This window comes from Gopherus evgoodei, chromosome 1, assembly GCF_007399415.2.
Source record: "Gopherus evgoodei ecotype Sinaloan lineage chromosome 1, rGopEvg1_v1.p, whole genome shotgun sequence".
Classification (NCBI taxonomy): Eukaryota; Metazoa; Chordata; order Testudines; family Testudinidae; genus Gopherus; species Gopherus evgoodei.
Genome location: NC_044322.1, coordinates 144,496,086 through 144,522,549, shown reverse-complemented (window position 1 = coordinate 144,522,549; position 26,464 = coordinate 144,496,086). Strand labels below are relative to the sequence as shown.

General features: G+C 42.8%; 1 protein-coding gene across 2 annotated transcripts in view; it reads right to left on the bottom strand.

Annotated features, from left to right (window-relative positions):
- Nucleotides 1-26,464, bottom strand: part of PDK3 (pyruvate dehydrogenase kinase 3) — a 132,175-nt gene that overhangs the window by 71,645 nt on the left and 34,066 nt on the right. For both annotated transcript variants that reach the window (XR_004001963.1, XM_030575124.1), the window contains exons 2-3: nucleotides 19,094-19,235; nucleotides 1,013-1,084 (exon numbers count right to left, since the gene is read on the bottom strand). Coding sequence is in view for 1 of the 2 variants with exons in the window: in XM_030575124.1 (XP_030430984.1) it covers nucleotides 1,013-1,084; nucleotides 19,094-19,235 (214 nt within the window). In the remaining variant the exon portion in view is untranslated. The remainder of the gene's footprint in view (nucleotides 1-1,012; nucleotides 1,085-19,093; nucleotides 19,236-26,464) is intronic.

Genomic DNA, 26,464 nt, shown 5'->3' with positions numbered 1-26,464 from the left:
GCACCGGACTCAACGGACCCGCCGGGCCCGGAGTCAACGGTGCTGACGGTGCCGGCGGCGCCGCGGCCGATGTCGAGGCCGGGCGCTCAAGCCGGGTCTGCCTGGCCGGAGTATCAGACTTCGACGGCCTAGGCTCTGATTCCGGTGCCGGAGAAGGTCGGTGCCGGGGAGTCTTCTCGGTGCCGGAGCGATCCGGTGCCGGTGCCGATACCACGGCCTGCGAAGTCGACGGGTCAAGTGCCGCCTCCATTAGGAGAGTTCGGAGCCTCTGATCCCTCTCCTTTTTTGTCCTCGGCTTAAAAGCCTTACAGATGCGGCACTTGTCAGATCTGTGCGATTCCCCGAGGCACTTCAGGCACGCTTCGTGGGGATCGCTGGTAGGCATGGGCTTCTTGCAGGCCGCACACTGCTTGAAGCCCGGCGAAACAGGCATGAGCCTGGCGCCGGGTGCCGGGAAGGGCTAAGCCCCCGGCAAAGAACTACTTAACAACTATTTAACTAAACTATCTACTTAACAATACTAATTAACAACTATATTGAACTAGAGATAAACGATAGACAAGCGATAGAGAACTAGGAGAGCTAGGGACGTGGAGGACAGCTAAGCCGCGCTCCACAGTTCCAACGACCGACACGGCGGTAAGAAGGAACTGAGGAGCGGGCGGGCCGGCAGGGGTATATATAGAGCGCCATGGCGGCGCCACTCTAGGGGGCGACCTGCCGGCCCACTGGAGTTGCTAGGGTAAAAAAGTTTCCGACGAACGTGCACGCGCGGCGCGCACACCTAACTGGAATGGATGTGAGCAATCACTCGAAGAAGAACTAGCAGGATACAGCGTAGGTTGTTCAAACAAACTTAGATTTTATGTTTGAGTTAGTACAAACTCAGTCTTTACCTGAATTCTACATTACAAATTTGATTACTTCTGTGCTGTTACAACAAACAGAAATTCTGGCTTGTAACAGATCATTTTACTATGGTAGTTTTAGTTTAAAATAAATCATTACTTACTTATCCAGAATATGAGGATCCTCGGGGCTTTTATTTTCATATTCTAAAAACTCAAGGAAACTTTGCATGTACCTGAAATATAAAGAGAGGTGACATTAAGAACTAGGGGTAAAATGTTCAAAGACACCTAAGTAACACAGAAGCCACTCAGACAGATTATATCTGGCCATGGCACCCTTACTGAAGAAATATCAGGACTTACCGAAACCATCCTCAAGCCACTCACCACACAAACGGCCAGCTTCCTTCAGGACACAACCAACTTCCTCTAGAAACTCCACAACATTAACAACTTCTCTCAGAACACCATCTTTGCCATTGCAGATGTCACCTCCCTATAACCCATATCCCTCACAATGATGGCATGACTACCTGCCTCACATATGTACAAGGCAATGGACAACACTCACTACTGCCCAAGCATACTGTCAAACTCATCCATTTCATCCTCACCCATAACATTTTTACATTCAACAACGCTTTGTCCAAACCCTAGGAACAGCCAAGGGTACCAGGATGGTTCTCCAATATATGACAACCTCTTCATGGGATACCTTGAGGAAGAATTTCTGGACAAATGCACCATGAAACCAACTATATACCTTAGATACATTGATGATACTTTCATCCTCTGGACAAAACAACCTAAATTCCCTCACTGATTTCCATCACAACTTCAATGATCACCACAATTCCATTAAACTCTCTCTAGAACACTCCCGGCACAAGCATCAACTTCCCGGACACACTGATCAGTTTCAGTAATGGAACCCTACTGACCACTGTATACAAGAAACCCATGGCTCATCACCTTACATACACAGATCAAGTAACGACCCCAAATACACCAAGAAACCTGTTATCTGTAGCCAGGCACTCAGATATCACAGAATATACTCAGTGGATAAAGTCCAGGATACATATCTTACAACACACTTAATACTGCCTTCACCAAACAAGGCCACTCCCCTAGAGAAGAAGATTGTGTCATGGAACAGGCCACCCAAATACTCCAAGAGAAACTCCTTCAAAACAGGAAAAAACCCTCTGACCGCAGACACCTAGTTGTCACCTAGCACACCATACTGGAATCCATACAGGGTATCATTTAACAGTTACAACCTACACTTGTTGGGGAACACATCTTGAAAGAAATCTTTCCCAAATCCCCTCTTCTGGTCTTCAAACAACAGACACCCCTGCCCCACAATCTCACCAAGCTCATTATCAGAAGCCAGTCCCCCACAGACCAGGACCCACCAACTCAATGCAGCACCAGACCTTACCATAACTGATGAAAAACTTGCAGACATATACAATGGTCAATACCCTCCAACACGCTTTTCAAGATCCATGGGTCATACACATGCCTAGCACAATATGTTGCGTACCTCATCCAGTGCACTAAATACCCCAATAGCTATTTGGGTGAAACCAGACAATCACTACACTTTTGAATGAATTCACAGAGAAAAATGATAAGACAAGACACTATATCACCTGTGGGCAAACACTTTTCACAAAATGACAACTCCATATCTGACCTCTCAGTCCTCATCCTCAAAGGAAACCTACACAACACCTTCAACAGAGAAACCTGAAAGCTTAAATTCATAACTTTGCTCCACACTAAAAATCAGAGTCTTAATAAAGACACTGGATTTATGGCTTGTTCAACAGTCTATAACCCAATAACCTCCCTTTTTTGTTCTATGACTGCAGCCATGTTAACAGGCTACTTCACCCTGAAATCTTATAATGTGTTAACTACTGATGTTAAACAATCTGTTACAACTTGTATTTAGCTTTGACACCCTGAGTAGGTTTATCAAACCCAAAGAAGAGCTCTGCATAGCTCAAAAGCCGTCCCAGGGCAATGGGGGTGGCGGGAACTGTGATCGGCCAAACCTGCCGACATGGCAGGTAAACAAACTGGCCTGGCTTGGCCCACCAGGGTACTTAGCCTGGCGAGCCATGTGCTAGAGGTTGCTGACCCCTGACATATACAGTACACAAAAAGAGTTCCCTACAAAGGCTGCTACAAAGTGAAACAATTCCAAGAAAAACAAAAAAAGGACAGTCAGAATTAGCATGCATAAAAAAAATCTATAATTTAAACCAAAAAACAGATATCCACACTTTTAAATTAAAACATCTAATTTAAATTATCAATTTCTTTAAATTAAATACAGGTTCATTTTTTAAAAATAAACCTATTCAATACTCAAATTGAAATTGACAACCTATGTTAAGGCAAACTTATTATAAGCCCCAAAAATAATTTAAATACCAAAAATAATATTAAGCAGTATGTGTTGGCTGCCAAGTTTTAAAGAAAGTCAAACCATTAAAATGGTTGAAGTTACTGGCTAAAGCACCTGAAATAGGAGGTCTTGGCAATATGCATCAGAGCCCAGATTGCAGGTATCTGTGGCAACTGTGATGGTAAGGAAGATAAAAGCTCTCCTACCAATGAAGCTGTTGGAACACTCAAGTCTCCTTTGAAAACTGTTTCCACTGGTGTGCAGTAACGCACCACAGAGTGCTGCAAAGATCTCATATTCAGATGAGCAAAGGGTGTGACACAGGTCATGAGGAGACTATCAGGCCCAGCAGTCTTAGGAAAAGTTGTGTAGTTGTTCCAAGATTTGCCAAGGAGTCTTGAATTTTCAAAAAAACCCATCTCTCTTCTGGAAGAAAGTCTCTGGCCCAAATGGAGTCCAGGACAGCTCCGATGAAGGTAATCCTTTGCACAGGTTGAAGTGAGGACTTTCTCAAGATGGGAAGAATATGTAAATGTATAGGACCTGAGAAGACTCCTGTTAAGAGCTGACTCTTCGGAGTCAGTCATCCATATATGTCGGCAAATATTCCTGGGTGTCTGAAGTGAGCAGCAACCACCACAAGTCAAAAGGAAGGACTCACTTGGTAGCATCTCGTCCTCACACAAAGAATCTCAAGTATTCTAAACGATGTCATATTTCCAAATGACAGTAACTTTTAAACCAAGAGATTCATACTAATCTCCTGGAGATAATGAAGGGATAACAAATGACCATCCTTAACATGAATGTACCTGTTGAGGTTTTTGAGATCCAGGATCAGTCTCAGAGTGCCCCTTTTCTTCGTGATTAGAAAACAGTAGAAAACGTGGCCCTGAGACTAGAGTGCCAAAAATGTGTTTTGAGTCCTGTGTCAGAAGACCTTGGAATAGAGGCTGGGCTCTCAGAACCATTGATGGGCCTGTCACAGTATCACACTGTGGAGACTGAGAAATCACTGATGAGCCTCAAGCCTCTTCCCCATCTAGCAGAGGAAGTGAAGACATAGGAAACCACACACTAGGTTACCCACTGGGTCTCACCCAGACATAGAAAGTACTGGACATGGGTGCTTGTCTCAAGTACAATCACTGGACAAGAAGAGAACCTCTTGAAGCCCTTACATAGTCCCAGTGAGAGCTGAAGGATCATAGCCTTCTCCTGTGCCATCTTATACACGTCAAAACTGTTTACAAAAAATAGTTAGACTATTTAGCTAGACTAAAGGAAAGGGTAGTCCAGAAGAAAAGGTGTGTTCTTTGTGCTCTCTGCAGTTGTGGCAAAGAAACTGAGGTATACACCACCTTCAACACAGAGTAAGACAACATCACCACTCTAGTGCAAAAACTCATGCACTCCCCAGAAAACACTACTCTTCAAATAATTCTGCAGCTCAATGGCAAGGGTGCTGTATCTGAGAAGCTGGAATCAGAGACCTCCAAAGTTATTTTTCTTAACCTCAAATCTAAGTTCTTCAAATTTTCTACACTAACCTTGTCAGATGGTTCTAACTAGGAAGTGGAGGGAAAAAAAGTAACCCTAACTGAAATATATATCCAAGTCATCTGCAGCTGTTTCCTAGCAGCTTGTAGCACCCTAATGCACAGAGTGAAAAATAAAGATTAAGAATGCAAACCTAGTCAGAAGGGATTTGGGGTTGCACTGAAACTTTGAAGATCAGCTCAAGTCCTTGAATTGATGCCGTTCCATATTTTTCTTTTCTTTTATTTGAAGTTAGTTTTTCAACCTGCTTTCAGGCACATTTATTAAACATCTTTTTGCTTACCTAAGAGCAGTTTGAAAAACTATTAAACTTCAACAAAATAGAAAGGTATAAAACTGAACAAATTTACTTGAAATGGAGATGCAAAATTCTGATAAATTAAGTATGTTTCATTATTCAAGTTATATTCTTCCCAATATGCTATAGCAGAAACTGCCTAGGCAAACAGAAAAATGGGCAGAAAAGCAATTCATTTCTATAGCATAATCTGTTGATATACAAGTTATTTCATTCCACGTTGCACTTTCCTTTGATCATGAACATGGAAAGACAGATTTGAGTAGCTGAATGTGGGAACAAGAAGGGATTTACACCTGGACAATGCCTGGCAACATTTTAGCAAAACAGTACACGTAGGGACAGGTATAGTGACTGTTACTCAGCCGGAGGAAGGAAAGTACTATCCAGTAGTGGTGTGCTGTACCACTATAAAATAGACAGATACATTATAGGATTTGAACTTTCAAAAAATAACTAGCTGATTGGCATAATTTATAAACACAAAGTCAATTATAGTTTACAGTTCTGAATGTGTCACTGAAATCACTGATCATAGCCTGTACAATCTTAAAATTTGTCTTCCCCTTGGCATTGAAGTGTTTGTGTTTTCCAATATTTCATTACAACTGTCTTTAAAAAAAAAAAAAGCAGCTCAGGAATATTAAACATCTGCAGTGTTAGGGTTGTTTGTTTGTTTGTTAATAAAAGTAAATTCAATATGGTACACTTTCAGGTGAAAGCACTGTAAGAAGTGGCCACACTATCAGCTCCTAAATTTTCTCTTTATTGTTTACTCTACATTTTCTTTACTGATGCTAGGAGTATGTAGAAATAGAAAATGGTAGGCCAATGCCCCTGCTAAGGTTTTCCTTTAGAGACCATCTTTGTTGTACCCAAACACTGAACAAACATATTACATCTTCACAGCAAGTCCTGTTAGTATAGTCTCAGTGTGTGCTGCGAAAGACTTCTTCACAGCCATCCCCTAAATGGCCATGGCTTCTCCACTTGGGTCAAGGATTGTTTTTCCACAGAGGAAAAATATGAATTAAAATTAGCATATGTTACCATATAGAAGACGAGTACTTATTCTCAAAATGTGTTACCTATTTAAATCACTCAGTTAAAATAGGCATTTTGGAAATGACTGTGTAGGGCTTTCTGCAAATTTTTATAAATTTGTCACCTTCAAGATTCCTAACAGCACTGGCTCCCTCTGTTTGCTTTCCCTACCACTCCGTTCCACCAACAATGCTAGACTCCACTACCCATTGTCCACTTTTCACACCTTCACGCTTGCTTCCATACTGCACCTTACGCTTTATATGCCCTCCGAAAATTTGCCTATAAAGATCCACTTCTCCCAGGAAGCTAGGAAACTGTCCACCTATATTGGCAGTATTAGGGGCCAGTGAAGATTACTGGTAACACTGGTCTACAATTTTTGATAAGTCATCTGCTTCAGAGATAAAATGTGATATTTCTTATGTATTTTGATGTGCTGAATTCAAATATGACAATTAAAACAACTGATTGGCTACTGTTTCTAAGATTTAAGTTTTTACATTTTATGTCTATGTATATTGTGTAGATAGTAGAGTTTTAATCATAAATTGTAAACCTAGGTCTTTTCATGTATTTATGGTTGCTTTACATGATAATATTTCACCTGTCCTGTTTATGTAACACTTTAAAAATCAGCAAAAGGGTTCTATAAATAAAATTTATTATGAAACAAAAGGCAAAAAACTATTATGTACATAGTTTAGTCCTATTCAGTGTCTACTCGGCACTTCTTGGCTTGTCTCTTGTATTCATTAAATGGAGCATCTCTTGTCACTGTCCAGCAATAGTCTGCAAGCATTGATGGGCTCCATTTGCCCTGATAGCCTGCCAGGAGATTCCACTGCTGTAGTCTGGAGCCCAACAGCTCTGCCTTACTCTTGGGTAGTTCCAAATCCCTGACAAAGTCATTCAGTTCACCTTGTGTTATGAAGTGTGATTCAGAGGAGGAGGATAGGAGAAAATGTGGGTCCTGTGACATTGATGGTTCAGGACCAGAAATTTCATCCTCTTCCTCTTCCTCGTCTGACTCAAGTGAGAATGATTCTGGTGCATCAGGAACCGGCAGTCCTTCTCCGTGGGGTACTGGGCGTATAGCTGATGGAATGTTTGGATAATGCACAGTCCACTTTTTCTTCTTTGACACACCTTTCCCAACTGGAGGCACCATGCAGAAGTAACAATTGCTGGGATGATCTCTTGGCTCTCTCCAAATCATTGGCACTGCAAAAGGCATCGATTTCCTTTTCCTGTTCAACCACTGGCAAAGATTTGTTGCACAAGTGTTGCAGCATATGTGTGCGGCCCACCTCTTGTCCTGATCTCCAATTTTGCAGCCAAAAGAAAGGTGATAGGCTTTCTTAACCATAGTGGTTAGACTGCGCTTTTGTGATGCAAAAGTCACTTCACCACAAACATAGCAGAAGTTATCTGCACTGTTCACACAAGTACAAGGCATCTCTGCTCACTTTGGCTAAACAGTAATGTGTCCCTTTGCAAAATCAAACACTGACAAATAAGAGAGCACAACACTGTATGATTTCTAGAGCTGATATAGGGCAATTTGTTCAGCAGAGTGATGTAAGCTTCGTTATGATTGCATCATCCATGACTTCTAGGAATAACATGATGCAATTCATATCATGTATGATGCAATACCAGCTTCAGATTGTATCATTCATTGTTTTGCCTAAAAAGCAACTACTGTCCAAACCTAGTCATAGATTTATTCATAGATCCAGTCAAAGATGTATTTTAGTCATTTCTGGTTTAAATTGAGATCCCTTCCCTTTATAACTCACTTATCCTCCGTCATTCCCAAGTCAAGGGTCGTATATACTGACCCAATAGCATATCTTAAAAACTAGAGCCAATCAACAATTTTAAGCATCATTTTCGTTCTCAGTGACCCAGAATTAGTAAAGTTGGACTACATTTATTTCAGAAGCATTTTGGCTGTAGAGCAGTGTAATTAGTCATATATTTAAAAAAATAAAAATAATTTGGAACCATCAAAATGTAAACAGGTCTATGTAACTCTATAATCTTATTACCATAACTCTGATCCTTTTTTTCCTTCCCCTCCAATTGCTTTAACACAGACTTATGCCTTATCTTTACTTAGATTACATACTCTTTGGTATGGAGTTAGTGTCTCTTGTTTGGGCTACCCTCATGACAGTGGGGCTCCGGGGCACCATTGTAATACAAACAAATAATTTAAATTACCATTAACTATTGCAGTACTGATTGGCAGACTTGTTGCAAATTGGCAAATGAACGGATTAATCAAAAAATGAATAACGCATCACATGACTGACTTTGTTCATTTATTTTGTCAAATGTTGTTTAGTTTTACTTGTTTGATAAAACCTGGCAGCATACAAACAAATACAGTATCATATCTTTCATAAAAATAGTAAGATTTTAGAATTACAACAAATATTGCTGAAGTAAGACAAGACTATGATTCGGGGAGGGAAGTTGGCATTTTATAAAGTGCACCATTTAGCTAAATGTAGATTAGTAAAACTGCTGTATAAAATTCAGAAACATCATCTTTGAATAATGCTGAATATATCTTTGAATAATGCTTATAAACAAACAGTTACTCACCTTCTCATAACTGTTGTTCTTTGAATATGCTGCATACATCCATTCCACCATAGGTGTCTGTACATCTTGTGCACCAGTGCCTAAGTTTTCCCTAGTGGTACACGTAGGGGCAGCCATGCCTACGCTTTGGCTTCCCTCGTGATCCAAGACAAAGGCATAGAGCAGCGTTTCCCAAACTTGGGATGCCACTTGTTTAGGAAAAGCCCCTGGCGGGCCGGGCCGGTTTGTTCACCTGCTACATCCGCAGGTCCAGCTGATCGCGGCTCCCACTGGCTGCGGTTTGCCGCTCCAGGCCAATGGGAGTTGCTGAAAATGACACAGGCCAAGGGACATACTGACCGCCGCTTCCCGCAGCCCCCATTGGCCTGGAGCGGTGAAGTGCGACCAGTGGGAGCCGCAATCGGCCGGACCTACGGACGTGACAGGTAAACAAACTGGCCTGGCCTGCCAGGGCTTTCCCTAAACAAGCGGCGTCCCAAGTCTGGGAAACACTGGTATAGAGGATGGAGTCACCCTGCCCATCCTTGAATTCCTTCGTACTGGAATCCAGATGATAGACTTTGATGTGTTGGAGAAGGAGGTAGGGTTGTGTACTGGACATATGCAACACATCTCAAACAACATCCTCGTGAGAAGGTGAGTTTTTTCTTCAAGTGACTGCACATGTCCATTACTCTGCAGGTGACTCCTAAGCTGTTTTCAGTGGACATGGGTCTAGCAGTCTCATCGGAAGAGGGACTGCAGGACTGCTTTCCCCACAACTGTGTCTTCCTTTGCTGTGTCAGTAACTGCATAGGCTCTCTCAATTCTATCTAGAGCAGGGACAACTGATGCAAGAGAAACCATACGGAACTTTAATTTTTGTATGTATCTGCTAGGTCCAAAGGTATAGAATGGCTCTGACAACCCCTCTGGCTCTGGGTATTAGGATATACTGGGAGAAAAAACCTTGATCTGCTGGAGGTACCTCCTCTACAGCTCCCAAAGAATGTACAGATTGCAGTATAATATTTGGAGATGGGTCCTTGAAAAGGGACAGAGAGAGGCAGAAGAAAGGGATACAAAGAAACTGCAAAGTATATCCCAGTATCATGGAGTTTAGCACTCATTTGTCTCAGGTGATAATCTGCCACACACTTAGAAAATAGGATAACTGGCTCCCAAACAGAGAAAAAGGGCCAGAAAGATCCAACCTTATAGGTATGCTGTCCTTGACTAAGACATAAAACAGGAGGCTTAAAGGTCTGTAACTAACTGGAAAAGTGACTGAAGAGGCAGACGGTGGAGACCTTCTTCTTTGTGATCTTTGTTTTCACCTAGAATGGTCAGGTTGTCTGTAGGGATAGCCTGAGCTGGAAATGAGGACGGTGAGCATTGGCCTGCTAAACCCAGGATTGTGAGTTCAGTCCTTGAGGGGGCCACTTAGGGATCTGGGGCAAAATCAGTACTTGGTCCTGCTAGTGAAGGCAGGGGACTGGACTTGATGACCTTTCAAGGTCCCTTCCAGTTCTGAGATAGGTGAATCTCCATATATTAAATATTAAAAAATATTTGTCCTCTTTGTGGCCAGTGTGCATAGGCTTAGGGACTTTAAGGGTATGTCTACATGGCAATTAAACACTTGTGGCTGGCCTGTGTCAGCTGACTAAGACTCAGACTGCAGGCTGTAAAACTGCGGTGCAGACATTTGGGCTTGGGCTGGAGCCCAGGCTCTGGGACCTTCTCGTACTTCTGCAGGAATCCCTGAAGACCACAACCACAAGGAACTGTGCAGTTATTGATGTCACCATGACCTTCGCTGCAGTATCTAAAGAAGGCTGCAAAGTAAATCAAGAAACCAAACACCTTTCCACCAAGAGGCACTAAAACTCTTCTTTGGAGTCATCAGGCAATTTATTTACAAATTTAGACACTGCCTCCAAATTTGAATAGTCATACCGAGCCAAGAGGGGCTGGTAGTAGGCAATGTGAAGTTGTAATCCTGCAGCTGAATAAATCTCTCTCCCAAAAAGCTCAAGCTTTTTTACATACTTTTATTTTGGGGTAGCCTTAGGTCTACCTCGACAGTGTCCTTCATTCACTGCAGCCACTACCAGTGAACCTGGGATAGTGTGAATAAAAATCTGTTCCAACCACTGGAATGGAACCTGGTATTTGCACTCTATGAGCTTAGCCATTGGTGGAATAGATGAGTGGGTTTGCTAGAGTGACCTGGTTAACTGCATTATCACCTCATTCATAGGAAGGGCGACCTTCCCTGCAATAGCCGAGTGCAGTATGTCTGTAAGCTTATGCAGATCTTCCTCCATCATCTCCATCTAAATACCAAGATCTACAGCCACTCTTTTCAGGATCTCTTGGTAGCTTTATAAGTCATCTGGTACGATGGAGGAAGCTTCCAGTACCATAATCTCATCCAGTGACAAGGATAATGTAATCAGAGGAGGCAAGGCGGAACCCTCATGAGGCTGATCTTGCATCACTGAGGTAGACAGCTGGTCCAAGGAAGGGTCCAGAAATTTGATATCCCAGAAGCTGTTTGGCACCCAGTACTAGCAGTCTCTCAGTACTGGGTAGGGAAGCCTCCCTTCTCATGGTCTGCTTCTATGAGAAAGAGGAAATATCCATTTCAATGCTAGAGGCATCCCCACAGGCACCCAATATGGCCAATGAGGGAGCTGACACGGCATCAGAGGTCAGTTGTGCCTAGACCAGGTTTACCACTCCTTCAGTCTGCTTATGTCAGAACACCTTCTGTGAAAGTGGGAATGGGTTCTGGAGGAAACCCTGGACTCTCTGAAGTAGGAGACATGGACCTACTTTGGACTCCAACAGGGAGTAACAGTACTCCTAAGGCCAAGATGGTGCGGTATCAGGAGACATCCTCTGATACTGGGATTGGAATCTATGTTAAGACTGTAATACCAGGGGTAGCATCAAAGGCTTCCTGGCTATTAGTACTGCGTGTTGAGGTGAAGCAAGTACTAGGAGCATAGATGCTGTCAATGAAAAAATCATTGAGGATGGTACCAGTCTTGAGACTGGTGAGGCTGTAACAGACTCCAACATCAGTACCGAAGACTGCGCAAATTGTGACAGTTCTGGCAGAGGACCTTTGCCTTGAATCAGCAGGGAGAGGGTACCAAAAGGCACAGCAAATCCTTCACGGCCACACAGATCTCTGGTATTGTCAGCACTGAAATGGATAGTAGTCATTGCTACAGCCAATCTTGACAGTCCTGGGGCAGGCACTGGTGTCAACCAGTCCTGTGAGAGCCACAGTGGGCCAGTACTGGAGAGCAGTAAGCCTAGGGATATGCTCTACCTTCAATAATGGAGTGGCCTTCCACTGCCGAGGAGTCCCAGCACTGAGGACTTCGAAGAAGCTCATACCACCTTCTTCTTAAGCTTCAGACAGGAGTGGTCCATGCTCTTATGCTTTCTAGAGGACAGCCCCAGCGGAGGGGATCTCCTGTGATTTCTGTCTGTTGGCAGGGCTGGGGGGGACATGACTAGATGGAGTGGTGAAAGAGCTCACATGACCCAAATGAGTGGGTTCTGATGCTGGGCAAAGAGCACCCTCTATGAGGCTGTATCTAAAAGATTAGATCTCTCTCTGCTGCTTTGTTCTGTATTTGAAGCACTGGCAGATCAGACACCTGTAGTACTCAAGTAACCTCACCCAAGTACTTTGAGCAATGAGAGTTCAGGTCACTAACGGGCATCGCCTTATGACAGTGAGAGCAGGGCTTTTTACTAGAACACCTTGGCACCAGCTCTTCAAACACCTGATGAGGCCCAGAAAGACCCACATAAAGAAAGTAAAATAAAGGTTTAAAAACAAGAATACAAGGAATAAAGAAAGAAAACCACCAAGAGAGGCAATAGCAAGTATCCCTAGTAAAAGTTAACTATAAAAAATATTTGAAATAGATATTAACTCATGAAAGCTTATGCTCCAATACATCTGTTAGTCTATAAGGTGCCACAGGACTCTTTGTTGCTTTTTATAAAAAATATTGTCCACAGAGGAATGTTTTTTGATTGTAAAGTACTGAAATTCTCTGGCCACTGATCATGGATGGTAAGAAAGAACTGAGGGATAGGCAGGGTGGCTCCACTCTTTATACCAAGGATGGCTAAACTTACTGACCCTTCGAATCGCATATGACAATCTTCAGGAGTTTGAGAGCTGGGGCAGGCCTCCCAGGGCTTGGGGTTTCAGGCCCACAGGAGGCACCTGCCAGGACTCAGGGCTTCAGCCCTGCATGGATGGGGTCTTATGATTTCAGGCTCACAGGAGGTACCTGCCACAGCTTCAGGCTTCAGCCCTGTGAGACGTGCCTGCCTGGGCTCAGGGCTTCAGCTCTGTTCCTGATGAAGCACTGAGCCCCAGAAGGCATGCCCTACAGTGCTGAAGACCTGAGCCCTCCCTCCCTGCTGGGCAGAAGACAGAGGCGATGGGGGAGCGACATGGGGAGTAACATGTCCTCTGAGAGTTTTGCCAGGGTTTGATGGCCCCACTCTGTCACAAGGTGCTGCTGGGTCCCCTTCCTTCTTGCATGGCAGCTGCTGAAGCCGGCAAGCTGGGAGCTGTGGCTTTTGCTGCTTCCTCTCCTTATGGAGCTAAAGCACTGGCTCTCCACATGGAGCTAACATCTGGGAGCTGCAGGGAGGGGTCACTGAGGATAAGACCGGGGGTATCTTGAGGGGGCAAGTCTCAAGCTGTTGGGGGGTGGGGGGTATAATCTTTAAATTGTGGCCCCCCACCCCATTCAGGCACCAGTTGTCTCTAGCAGAAGCCCCTAGCTCCACCACCGCACCACAGGGCAGAAACCCTGGGATCCCCACATTCCCCTAGCAGACGGAGAATGGGGGCAGGAGGTTTCGGGTGGCACCATAAGCTGCACTTTAACAGTAAAAATGTCGCAGTTTAGCCATCCCTGCTTTATACCCTCAGCTTAAAGCATGAGGGAAGCCTAGGCTCAGGTGTGGCTGCCCCAGTACTGATGCAGGAGACGCACACACACACACACTTACGGTGGAACAGACATATGCATTCACTTGAAGAAACTTGACTTAAAATACCAAATCATTAAAGATGTTGACAAGCATGCTTGAAGCTGCAACCACCACTGGTGTAAATTTTACATGCAGTTCTCCTATCGGCAGCCAGCAAAATTCATGCACCCTTGCCCTTTGGGAATGCCTTACTTTTAAAAGCAAATGAAATGCAATGTTTCCCATTTATATTAATTCAGTATACACAAAAGTCTAGTACTTCTTATGACGTTATCTGATTAATATATGACCACACAGATCACTGTTGCAACCACTGTTATATAACAACAAATCTTGTGCAAAATGTGGCATGTACAATGTCTATGGAAAGGTTAGAATTTTCTGAATATGATTATGCTATTTGTATGCATGTATCAATTTTATATTTAAAGTTATGAGCATTTGCTCTACACCTATATTTCTAACATATTTGCTTCTGGGAAACACCACCAAGATGTTTAGCTAGCCCATTTTAAAGGAATATTCAAATTAAGTGTCTCATCAGGAAACATTTTAACTGACATTGGACCATGCGAGATGCCCATCTACACTGAATGGACTGTCCTGCAAACATACTGTCTGGAGCATAGGTAAAGCAGCGCTTTAACCTGGCTGTGTAGCTGCAGCACCAGTGCTGGGAGAACTCTCTCCCAGAGCTGTAAAAAAACAGAAGAAAAAAAAAAACACCCCACAAAAGGGAGCAGCTCCCAGTGCTGGTGCACTGTCTACACTGCCACTTTACAGCACTGAAACTTGCAGCGCTCAGGGGAGTGTTTTTTCACACCCCTACGCAAGAAAGTTGCAACACTGTAAAGTGGCAGTGTAGACAAGGCCTAAGCGAAATCAGGCATGCACAGGTGACTTGCCCATGTAACTCCAAAAAAGTCTGATAGGGAACTACATCTTGCCACCTGTAATTTTCCACTAGCTGTGCTGAGGGCTTTGTTTGAAAAAATGAGTTTCCCTCTACATGGCAGAAGATATAAAAGGCCCCGGAAAGCCCTCCATTTTGCCTCTTTCCTGCTCAAACCTCTAGACTATGGACTAACCAAAAGACTGAGGACTTCCAATGATTTGGAAGCAGCCGGAGACTTCACTTACGCCAGCAGTTTATTCCATCACTGCTACAAGCCTGAACTGAGAACTTTGCATTTATTGTATGTATTTGATTCCTTTAACCAATTTTAACTCTCACCTTTCATTCTTCCTTTTTATAAATAAACCTTTAGATTCTAGATACTAAAGGATTGGCAACCGTATGATTTTTGGGTGAGATCTGAGCTGTATATTGACCTGGGTGTGTGGCTGGTCCTTTGGGATCAGAAAAACCTGTTATTTGATTAAACTGGTTTTAAAGAACCACTCATCTTCAAATCTAGTGTTTTGGGCAGTGATATAAGGACTGGGATATCTAAGGAAACTGCTTTTATGACTTTCTGTTAGCCAGTGTGGTCAAACAGAAGTTTACTTTTGCTGCTCGTTTGGTATATCTTATGGGAGATAACCTCCAGTTTTGGGGTATATCTGCCCTATTTCTCAGCCGTTTGTCCTGATTTTGGTATTCTCGGTTGTGTCCCACAAAGGCATGGTTACACTTGTGAAAAATTCGCAGGTTGATGGATTTATGACAATTTGAAAGTATTAGACAATATTTAAAATGATGACATTTAGGAGGTGATTAATTTCAGGTATAATAAATTTTGTCCAAGATTCTTCATCAATAAATTTAAGTGACCTGTTAAGACACTTGAATTTCAGAAGAAGAAGAAAAAAAAAAAGATTTATACTTCTGACATTAATGAGTTAGTAAACTTGGCCTTATACAAGTAAATATTTTTCTTTTTAAATAACGTCTGATTGCCAAAACAAAATATTTGAGAAACATAATCATCATTTGAGGAAATACAAAAATCAGTATCTTTTAACAACTCTTTAGAGTCAACATTTATACTACATGGAAATACAATACTGAAAATATTTGTTGTGATTTTTCACAATTAAATATTTTCTGTTGCAAGTCCAAAACCACATGTATTTCTATTTTCTCAAAAAACAGTTGATTATTTCACACATCGTGTTATTAAACAGAAGATTAAGAATTTAATCTTCCTAAAATGAACCCATTACAATAACAAATAAACATAATATATTCCTCTAATCATGGATTTCAAATGTTGTTTCCTGAACCATTACAAAAACTCCATCTGTGAGGTTAGCAATCAGTTAGACCCCTGTGCTATCTGGAAGACATTGGTGATTCATTAATATCCTGACAATAAAAGACAGTTACCTACTTTTTCATAAATGCTGTTCTTCAAGATGTGTTGCTCTGACTTGGGTGCCGGCGGCAACTCGTCTGATGTGGCCTGGGAGGAACAGTGCAAGTACAGAACTGGTACAACAGGTACACTCCACGAGTTCCAGTACTGCCACTGAACAGGCCATTGCCCCTATCTCCACACCATTGCCAGAGGAGCTACGCTGGTCTCGCGGGCCAGTGGCGATTCGTCTTTTATAGGTGAAGTGCTGAACTCTCCTTCAGGCTTGGACCATGGCCTTTCTGGTGACCAGGGCAGAGCCATAGATGCCCGAGTGTGCTGACTGACCCTCCTCGGTGATGAGTAAGGAGAGTCAGGACCGGTGCCTGTCCGAGTAGTACCAGGAAGCTGGAGACCGGTACCGCAACCAGGAACGAACCCACACTGGGAGCGATCGATGCCTGGGAGACTGCCTAGGCAATAGGGATCTGCGCCACGGCAAACTCTGGCAGGAGGCCTGACGGTACCATGGGTATGGGGATCGGCATCGCGACTCAGATGTCCCATGCCTTGGAGGTGGAGACCTGTGTGTCAGGCACCTATGTCTTCTAACTAGGGACTGAGGCTGCAGTGCTGGGGTCCAAGGCCACGGCAATGGGGACCGTCACCTGCAGCGTTGGGATCAGGGATGCTCCGCTGCTTTAGGGGGCAGTCCCATAACCGTCTTGCTCGTAGATGCTGGGGCCTTGGCTGGGTCCATCCTCTGGCTTGGGGTCTGCTGTGCCGGTCAGCCTGCTTGCTCTTTGGCCACAGACCCATTTCGGGCAGAGATGACCCTACTAGGGGCCAGGACCCACTGCCGCTCCCAGAACTCTGAGGTGAGTCCCTGGCTGGACTAGGGGGTCTGACCGCAGCAGTACTCTTGAGCAGCTCTGGGGCGGGTACATGGCCTGACACAGGTCCTTTATCCAAAGCCCCCTTTTCCTCTGGTGCTGGAGGGTCCGTTGACTTTGACTTCTTCTTAGGCCCCAGGGAGGGTTCCGTTGCCGGTTATGTGCTGCACACCGATGCCACGGTTCCGGGCGTGGAGTCCAATCAAGAGGGCTCCCAGGTATGATGAAGCGCAGCCTCCATGAAGAGAGCACTCAAGTGGATATCCTGCTCCTTCTGGGTTCAAGGGCAAAAGTCTTTGCAGATCCTGCATTTATCCTTTCTGTGGGACTCCCCAAACACTTTAAACAGCTCTCACGGGGGTCACTAATGGCAAATGGCCAGCTGCACCATGAGCATGGCTTAAAGCCTGGAGAACAGGGCATGCCCAGCTCCCAGGCGAAGCCCCAGCTTGGACTCTAACACTTAGGTACTTAGTTAGATCTTTAAGTTAACAACTAACAACAAAGGAGACAGAACAATGGACTGTAAGAACTGTTAGCGCTCCTGCAATGCGGTAAGAAGGAACTGAAAGGCTGTAGGGTCAGCAGCGCCTAATATACTAGCACATGAACACAGCACTCAAGAAGGCACTACAGCTGATCCTATGCGTAACACTAAGGCAAAAATCTCCGATGACTGTGCATGTGGCCGTGCACACGCCTAGAATGGAATCGACATAAGCAAGCACTCCAAGAACTAACTATACACATTTCAGAGTAGCAGCCGTGTTAGTCTGTATCTGCAAAAAGAACAGGAGTACTTTGTTAGTCGCTAAGGTGGCACAAGTATTCCTGTTCTTTATACACATTTGCAGCTCACAATACAGAGAGGCACTGATAGCTCAGTTTAAAGCAAGATCTTAACTTGGGATGCAAATATTCCTAACTTCCATAGCTCTACTGTTTTTTTCACACATGAATTCACTTTCACATTTCATGTATTCGGCATATAAACTTACTGATTTGCAGGTAATGAAGTTTGAAATGGTCTGTAAGGAAACAGCTGGGATTGCATGATGTCTTTACATGAATAAGACAAGTTTAAAACAGATATTGCACAAAATCTAACACTAATTTAGATTTTTTAAGTCTGAAGTTTGAGATACAATCAAACATTAAATAATTAACCTATTACTTTACTACCTGAAAAGATTAATGATATTGAATTCCCATCAAGTTAAGATACAACTTATGAATACAAAAATTCTGGCCAAATTCACTCGAGAAATTCCACAGGGTATACAAAGGTATTTTTACATAAATTTTGTGGATTTATTCTTCTCAAACATGAAGAGTATGAAGAGCTGTGCTTTGTGGCAGACTTGTTCAGAGCCCAATGAATGTAACCAAGGAAGAAGTTTACAGACCTTTGCTCAACTTATAAATAAAGTAGAGATAAATGGCATTGAGTAGATGCCAGAATTTGGTATTAACGCTAATTCAAATCAGCTGAGAAGATAGGATGAATAGTTTGTATCAGGCCAACTGGACAAACTACAGAGTTTTGGAGTTCCAAGAGACCAACTGAATTAAAGCTTTAAAAACACAAGCTATGAGAGAAGGAAAAGCTTAAATCAGTTTTCAAATTTTTTGATGAGAGGATAGCTAGATAAAGAAGAAACATTGTAAATGTGCAGGGACCTATTTCTTCTGATGAGAGAATCCATGATAAGTACAACTAAATTAGGTTGATGTTTAGTCTTTCCTTTAAAAAGAAGCAGGCCTTGTAGCAGCTACTGATTTAGAAATCTAAAATCTTCCACTGAAATCACTCCTGCACAGAATTTCTGGGCTCCTACTCAAAAAACTAATTTATGTATTCCCCATTCTATCTCTGAAAATTGTATCAGAGTATTTGTTTAGTATCAGACAGCAGAAAATGAGGCCTCATTTGTATATGTGTAATAGTTCAAAAGGGGAAAAAATGTTATAAAAATAAATTATTCAAATTAGATAACGGGATAATATTCATTTTCACATGTAAAACTTTTAAATACATTTGCAGTGGCAGAAATATACTGATTTCTTAATCCATTCTCCATACTTACCAACTCTGAACTAGCGCAACTGAAGGCCTGTTTAGTAAGTTATCAGGCAGCAAATTGACTTCTCTCATGGTATTAGCTAGCCGCACAGGAAGTTCTTTCCGTAGGAACATATATGATGTTTTCTCACACGCATTATCACGTCCTGTTAGAAAAAATAAAGAATTCTATTGAAATATACTATGGCTTAGAATTTGCAGCTCTAGAATGAAATAAATGTTGCTGTTAGAAAACAAAGACCAATTAAAGTACCCTTAAGTCTGGTCCCCCTTTGATCCCTCCAGTTCCCTTCTCACTCTTCAGGACACCACATTTATCTTTACCTCTCTAGCTCCTTCCCCATGTCCATCTGTCAGTACCCCTTTCCTTCATTTCATATCTTCAGATTGTACCTGCCTTAAAAGGTCCTGCCCCCAATTCATTCTTCCAAGCTCTACCCAGTCACAGTTTGTCTCTAGTGCTCAAAACCTCTATCCCAGCCACACACACACGACAGAAAAAAAAACTTACTACAAAAGAAAAATAATTTACAGTAATTTTCTCCAATATCAGGAGGCTTTTTTTCCTATTGCTTTTGTTGTAGAAGTAATTCCATAATAATTGTACTTCTACAATGCTCTTGTCTACAATGCTAGCACTTCTGTTCTAGAAAAGCTACTAATGTTGTAGAATCATTTATGATACAAGGATTACTTAGAATCCTTTTAAAATCAGTATTAAATAAACTTGCCTATGCAGGATAAAATACCTACTAACTCTTTTCAGCACTATTACTACTTCATCAAGAGTTATAATCCCACATTTGGGATTGTGGAGACTCTGAATACAAAACTACTCAAGATAGTTAAGTCCCAGGCAGACTGCGAAGAACTACAAAAGGATCTCTCGTGACTGGGCAACAAAATGGCAGAAGAAACTCAATGCTGATAAATTCAAAGCAATGCACATTGGAAAACATAATCCCAGTTATACATGTAAAATGTTGGAGTCTAAATTAGCTGTTACCACTCAAGAAAGAGATCTTGGAGTCACTGTGGATAGTTCTCTGAAAACATCCACTCAATGTGCAGGGCCAGTCAAAAAAGCAAACAGAATGCTGGGAATCGTTAAGAAAGAGATAGATGATAAGACAGAAAATATCATATTGTCTCTATATAAATCCATGGTACGCCTTGAATACTGCGTATAGATGTGGTCACCGCATCTCAAAAAAGATGTATTGGAATTGGAAAATGTTCAGAAAAGGGAAACAAAAATGATTAGAGGTATGGAATGGCTTCCTTATAAAGAGAGATTAATAAGACTTGGACTTTTCAGCTTGGAAAAGAGATGACTAAAGGGGGATATGACTGAGGTCTAAAAAAATCATGACTGTTCTGGAGAAAGTAAATAAGGAAGTGCTATTTACTCCTCATAAACACAAGAACTAGGGATCACCAAATGAAATTAATAAGCATCAGGTTTAAAAAACAAACAAAAAGGAAGTATTTCTTCACACGACGCACAGTAAACCTGTGTAACTCTTTCCCAGAGGATGTTGTGAAACTCAAGACTATAACAGGGTTCAAAAAAGAACTAGATAAATTCATGGAGGACAGGTCAATCAATGGCTATTAGACAGGATGGGCAGAGATGGTGTCCCTAGCCTCTGTTTGCCAGAAGCTGGGAATGAGCTACAGGGAAGGGATCACTGGATGATTACCTATTCTGTTCATTCCCTCTGGGGCACCTGGCATTGACCACTGTCAGAAGACAGGATAATGGGCTAGATGGAACTTTGGTCTGACCCAGGATGGCCGTTCTTATTTTCTTATGTATCAAAGCTGAGACATACAACATAATTTTTGTATATATATTCCATAAGTTTCCTTTGCCCAGTTTCACACTGATGACTTGGCAGATCCAAGGCTATCTTCTATGTAGGTTTGTTCCACTGCTTGACATTTTGTCAGTACATAACAGAACCTCTTAAAACAAAAACTTTTTTTTATTCTCAACTAATACCTTTATCTACCTGCATACCATTTCCTTTATTTTCTCTAACATAAAATATAAGTTCTATAGATAACTAGTGGCTCCAGTAACCTAACCAATTTATATGCTAGCTTTACTTTTACACTTATCATATTTTATGCAAGCTGGAAAGTTTTGGTTGCCATTATACATAAAAATGTTGCCTATAATCAGAGTGCAATTAAACATTTCAAAACCTAAAACGAACACATATATACAATCAATACAAACATGAGGCCCGCTTCTTCCCTCAGCTACACAAGTGAAGGTCAATATCAGTTGTAGTCATTTAAGCAGAACTGGGCTCCTTTTACCAACCCTAATTTTGTAAATTCACATATATAGGGTGTTTCTAGAGAGGTGGTTAGAAAAAAAAAGAATCTTAAATTGTAATATCTAGCAAATTTCATTGAGTAGAATCGCACAATGCCATTTTTATAATCCTTTTTAGACTATTAGCACTCTTTAAACTGTACATTATGAGACTGAGTCTGCCTTTGTCCAGTTACATTCTTGAACCTCTACAATCCTGTAAAGTCAATTGTATTCAGTATTAGCAGAAACATTGAAACATTCCGGCAAGCTCAGTTGGAATAGTACTGTAAATACAGCAACTTTATGACTGTTAATATTTGCAATACCCAGGGTAAACGATGCAGAAGGAAAACTAATTTCACAGCAGTGAATCTGTGGTAACAAGTTTTCTGGTTTAGCTCCATAGCTTAAAAATGTTTCATGATCAAAATATTCCTTTGAATCTCTCTTAGGGTGACCAGACAGCAAATGTGAAAAATCGGGACAGAGGTGGGGGGTAATAGGAGCCTATATAAGAAAAAGATGCAAACATCGGGACTGTCCCTAAAAAATTGGGACATCTGGTCACCCTAATCTCTCTTCATTTCTAAGGTGAATTTTTAAAACTGTCATACTTCAAAACATTGCTTTGCAAACTATTTATATTCTGTGCTTCCAAAGTCAAAGTTTAGTTAATATTGCTATAAAAACTGCCTTTTGCATTCTAATAACATTACTAAATAGGGAAAGCAAAATAAAATTAGGCCCTGGTCCACCAAAAATGTTGATTCTGTAGCTACTGGTCTATCAAATCTTTGTGCCATAACTGGAGAAACCTATGAACACATTATTTGTGAATGGCAGCATTCTGTGCATCCTTTCCCCGATACCTACAATGGCAGCTGTGAATAGCCAGACTGTCATACCAGTATATGGCAACTTGGCTTTTGAGAGGGCTTTTCCAAGAATATTCAGCAGCCATCCAAAGAGGAGGCACAGTCAACATAGCTTGTTAACTTGTAAAGAGGTTGGAAGGGGGAGTGAGCTAACGTTCTTTCTAGCTGTCATTTCTGTTCATCTAGTCAACTATAAAAGAGGGACAACAGGGCTCAAGTATTTAAGGGGAGGAGAAGAAAAAAAAAGATTCTCCAGTAGTCAGATGAAACCAACAAGTCTTGTCAAGAAGCTTTCAATCCCCGCCCCCAAACATCTCTCTCCTATGAATAGATTTTGCTGGGCATGGGGAGCAGGCAATTGTGAAGAGGACTGACTGAAAAAGAGTGACTGGCTCAGCTAATTCATTTCAGGACAAGACATTTTCCAAGAATTGGATAATGTTATTCTGCCATTTTGCTAGAGTTAACTAAAGTTGATTAACCACTTTATTAGTGATTACAAGTAAGAATAGGGAGTGATGAGGTGTCCACCCCACTTGAGGCCTAAAGGTGTAAATTATGCCAGTTAACCTTAGGCTGCACCTGGAGGAAACCTAGGGAGTGCTACAGCCTAATTGCAGATGAAATCCAACTGGAGAGAGGAGCTGGGAAGGGTCTATGAAGAGAGGAAGTTGGCAGGCTGCAGAAGGAAACCTGCAGCTGCACTCCCTGATACAAGGGGGAAGAGCAAGAAGCTGCAAGGACAGAGTAGGAAGCAGTCCAGGGAAGGAGCAGTAAGGGCTAGGAGAGTAAAAGTCCAGAGCTGCTGGATTAAGGGTCAATGGACAGGAACCTGGTGTACAGGGTGGGCTCCGGTTCCCCTACTAGCCACTGGGGAAGCAGCACAGACCAGGTAGTAGGGAGAGGACAGTCTGGGACAGCTTGCCTCTAAGGGCCTGTGATACCCTGGAAGGGGGAAGAATTTAAATGGGACTTGGCCCAAAGGCTAAGCTATGAAGATGACAACGCTGTGGGTATGTCTACGCTGGAAACTTCAAGCGCTGCTGTGGGAATGCTCCCGCGGCAGCGCTTTGAAGTGCGAGTGTGGTCGCACACGAGCACTGGGAGAGAGCTCTCCCAGCACTCATGGTAATCCACCTCCACGAGGGGATTAGCTCAGAGCACTGGGATATAATGTTTTCATATTTTTCTGCAGTTTTGGTGGGGGTTAGTTTTTTTAAACCATTTGGTGAAAGTGACACACCTTCACAAAATATTTTGCTCAAATGAATCTACATTTTTTGCTGCAAAAATTTATCAAAAATGTCATCCCACTTTACTATTTATCTTTCAGTAAAATTCAGCTTGTGCTTTGTCAGCTGTATTCTCTAAGGCAGTGGTGGGCAACCTGTGGTCCATGGGCCACATGCGGCCTATCAGGGTAATCCATTGGCGGGCTGCGAAACAGTTTGTTTACAATGCCCATCCAGAGGCATGGCCACCCATAGCTCTCAGTGGCCACGGTTCGCCGTTCCCAGCCAAAGGGAGCTGTGGGAAGTGGTGGCCAGCATGTCCCTGCAGCCCGCTCTGCTTCCCGCAGCTCCCATTGGCCACGAACAGCAAATCACAGCCAATGGGAGCTGCAGGCGGCTGTGCCTGTGGACGGTCAACGTAAACAAACCGTCCTGCGTGTGGCCCATAGGGGAGGAGGTGGAGAAGAGGTGGGGCGGAGTCAAGCACAGTCAAGCACCAGGAACAGTGTAAGTCAGCGTCTATGCTTTTGTCAGTATAACTTATGCCTCTCAGGGGTGTGAAAACAAACAAACACACACCCTTGAGTGACATAAGTTACACCAACAGAAATGCTGATGTGGACGGTGCTATGTCAGCGGGAGACCTACCACTCATGGAGACAGTTTTATTATGCCGACAGGAGAGTTCTCTCCTGTCAGCATAGAGCAGCAACACGAGCAATCTTACAGCAGCCGAGCTGCATCAGTACAGCTGTGCCACTGTAAGCTTTCTCGTGTAAACATGGCCTAAGAAAATTGAAATTTCCTTTGAGTTTCCACTTTAATCTTAAAATGTATCATTTTACTGGATTCCCATTGCATGAATAAACAAAAGTATTCATTGGAGACATCTGTGTCAAAATATATACACAGGTATCTGAAAGCATCAGTGATGCTTACAGACACTATCCTTCACTGCAGAGCTTAATTAAGTGATTAGGTCTTTGATTCAGTGACTATGCCTATTTTCAGATTTCCCACCCTTATCCAGGAGTAGAAAATTCTATGGCAATATCCAAACAGACTAGGTAGGCTCAGAGACCTGTGTTTTACTTGTCATAGGCTATAAGTATTTCACTACAGACAAAAGAGAAATTGAAAGTGTCTTTTGTGACTATGACCAATACAACTGCTTAAAAAAATGAACAAAAAATACAAGGTACTGATTAAGATACGTTCAGGCAGCCCAAGAAAGGTTAAAAGCATTGCTATGCATATAATAACTAAGATTTGCAATTTGAAAACCCCTCAAGCACATTGCAACTGGCACAATCAAGTCACACTTTAAGGCAGTCCCATTATAATCAGTTGAACAGCACAGCATTCAACATCTGTTCACAGATAACATACATTGGTAAGACAGTGCCCAATCAGGTTTAAAACAAGCATTTGAAGCTTTTTTTGTGTGCTCATTTAAGGCATGTCAATCAATGGACTGTTATGTTCTATGGACATCAGTAATTGTTGTTTTAAGGCCCAATCCTGCAAATACTTAATATTAATTTTACTCACATGTGTTTTTGCAGGCTGTGCCCCTTCAGTTACACATAAGTAAATTCTGAAAATGTTGTATTAGTCAGCAAGTACTAGCCACTAAAGGAACTAATTATAAAACTGTATAGTTGCTTTCAATAAAATACATGGATGATAAAGGCTGCATGTTGGTCATGGAAGTCACAGGTTCCATGACTTTCTGGGACCTGTGTGACTTCTTCAGTGACTGGTGCAGCTGACCCGGGGCAGCTCTGGGGCCAGCCACACTGGCTGCTGCTTGGCCATTGCCCCAGAGCAGCTGGACCTGGGCATTTCCCCGGAACAGTAGTCTGGAAGCACCAGCGGCACCCCGAACCACCCTCCCACTTGGAGTAGCAGCAGTCGGTGGTGCCGCTCCCCCCTTCCCAGCAGCAGCAGCGGGGGAGGGGGTGCCCAGAGCGCCTCCCAGTAGCAGTGGTGGCATCCCAGGCCAACCCCCCATCCTTGGCAGCAGTGGAGCCCCAGAGCACACCCACCTCCAAGCAGCAGCATCCCTGGGGTCCCAGAGCGCATGCGTGGAATGCCCCTCCCCCCCAGCACCTGAGATTTAGCTAGGGGTATTTTTAGTAAAAATCATGGACAGGTCATGGGCAATAATCAAAAAGTCATGGTCCAGTGACCTGTCCATGACTTTTACGAAAAATACCCATGATTAAATCATAGCCTTATGAGGATATACAACACGAGTCCTATTTTGTCATATTCTTTATTAGATTTAAAAAATCTTAGCATTTTGGACCCCCATGTAACCACCTGGTAATGGTTTTCTTTCTGTAGCTACTTTGAAAAAATCCTGAAGAAAATTGGAAGGAAACCTAGGTCAGGGACAGGACTCTTATTTGTCAATGAAGTGGCAGATTTGGCCCTCAACCCACAGATTTCTGGTTATCCTCAGGGGACAGAATGATTTTCATGTAGTCCCAGGGCCTTTGCAGAGTTTCCTTAACTTCCACCTACAGCCTCAGCAGTTGGGCTGCCATACATCAAAAGCCATCCTCAAAAGGGAATGGAAAGGTAGGGAAAGAGAAAAGAGGAATTACTGCTCATCTGACCAGCACCAACTGTGGGTGTTTTTCCAGACTGAAATCCACACACACATGCAGGAAGCACGCCACGTCCAAGGGTTGTTCCTTAGTAGTTCCTTTTCCCATCGGGAGCTGCAAGGAGGACATCCCACTTGGGCTATGTCTACACTACCACAGTAAGTCGATCTATGCTATGCAACTCCAGCTACATGAATAACATAGCTGGAGTCAGTGTACTTTAGGTCGAGTTACTGAGGGGGGGTCAACAGGAGAAAATCTCCCGTCAACTTACCTTACTGTTTTTGTCGGGGGTAGAATATAAGAGTTGACTGGAGAGCGATC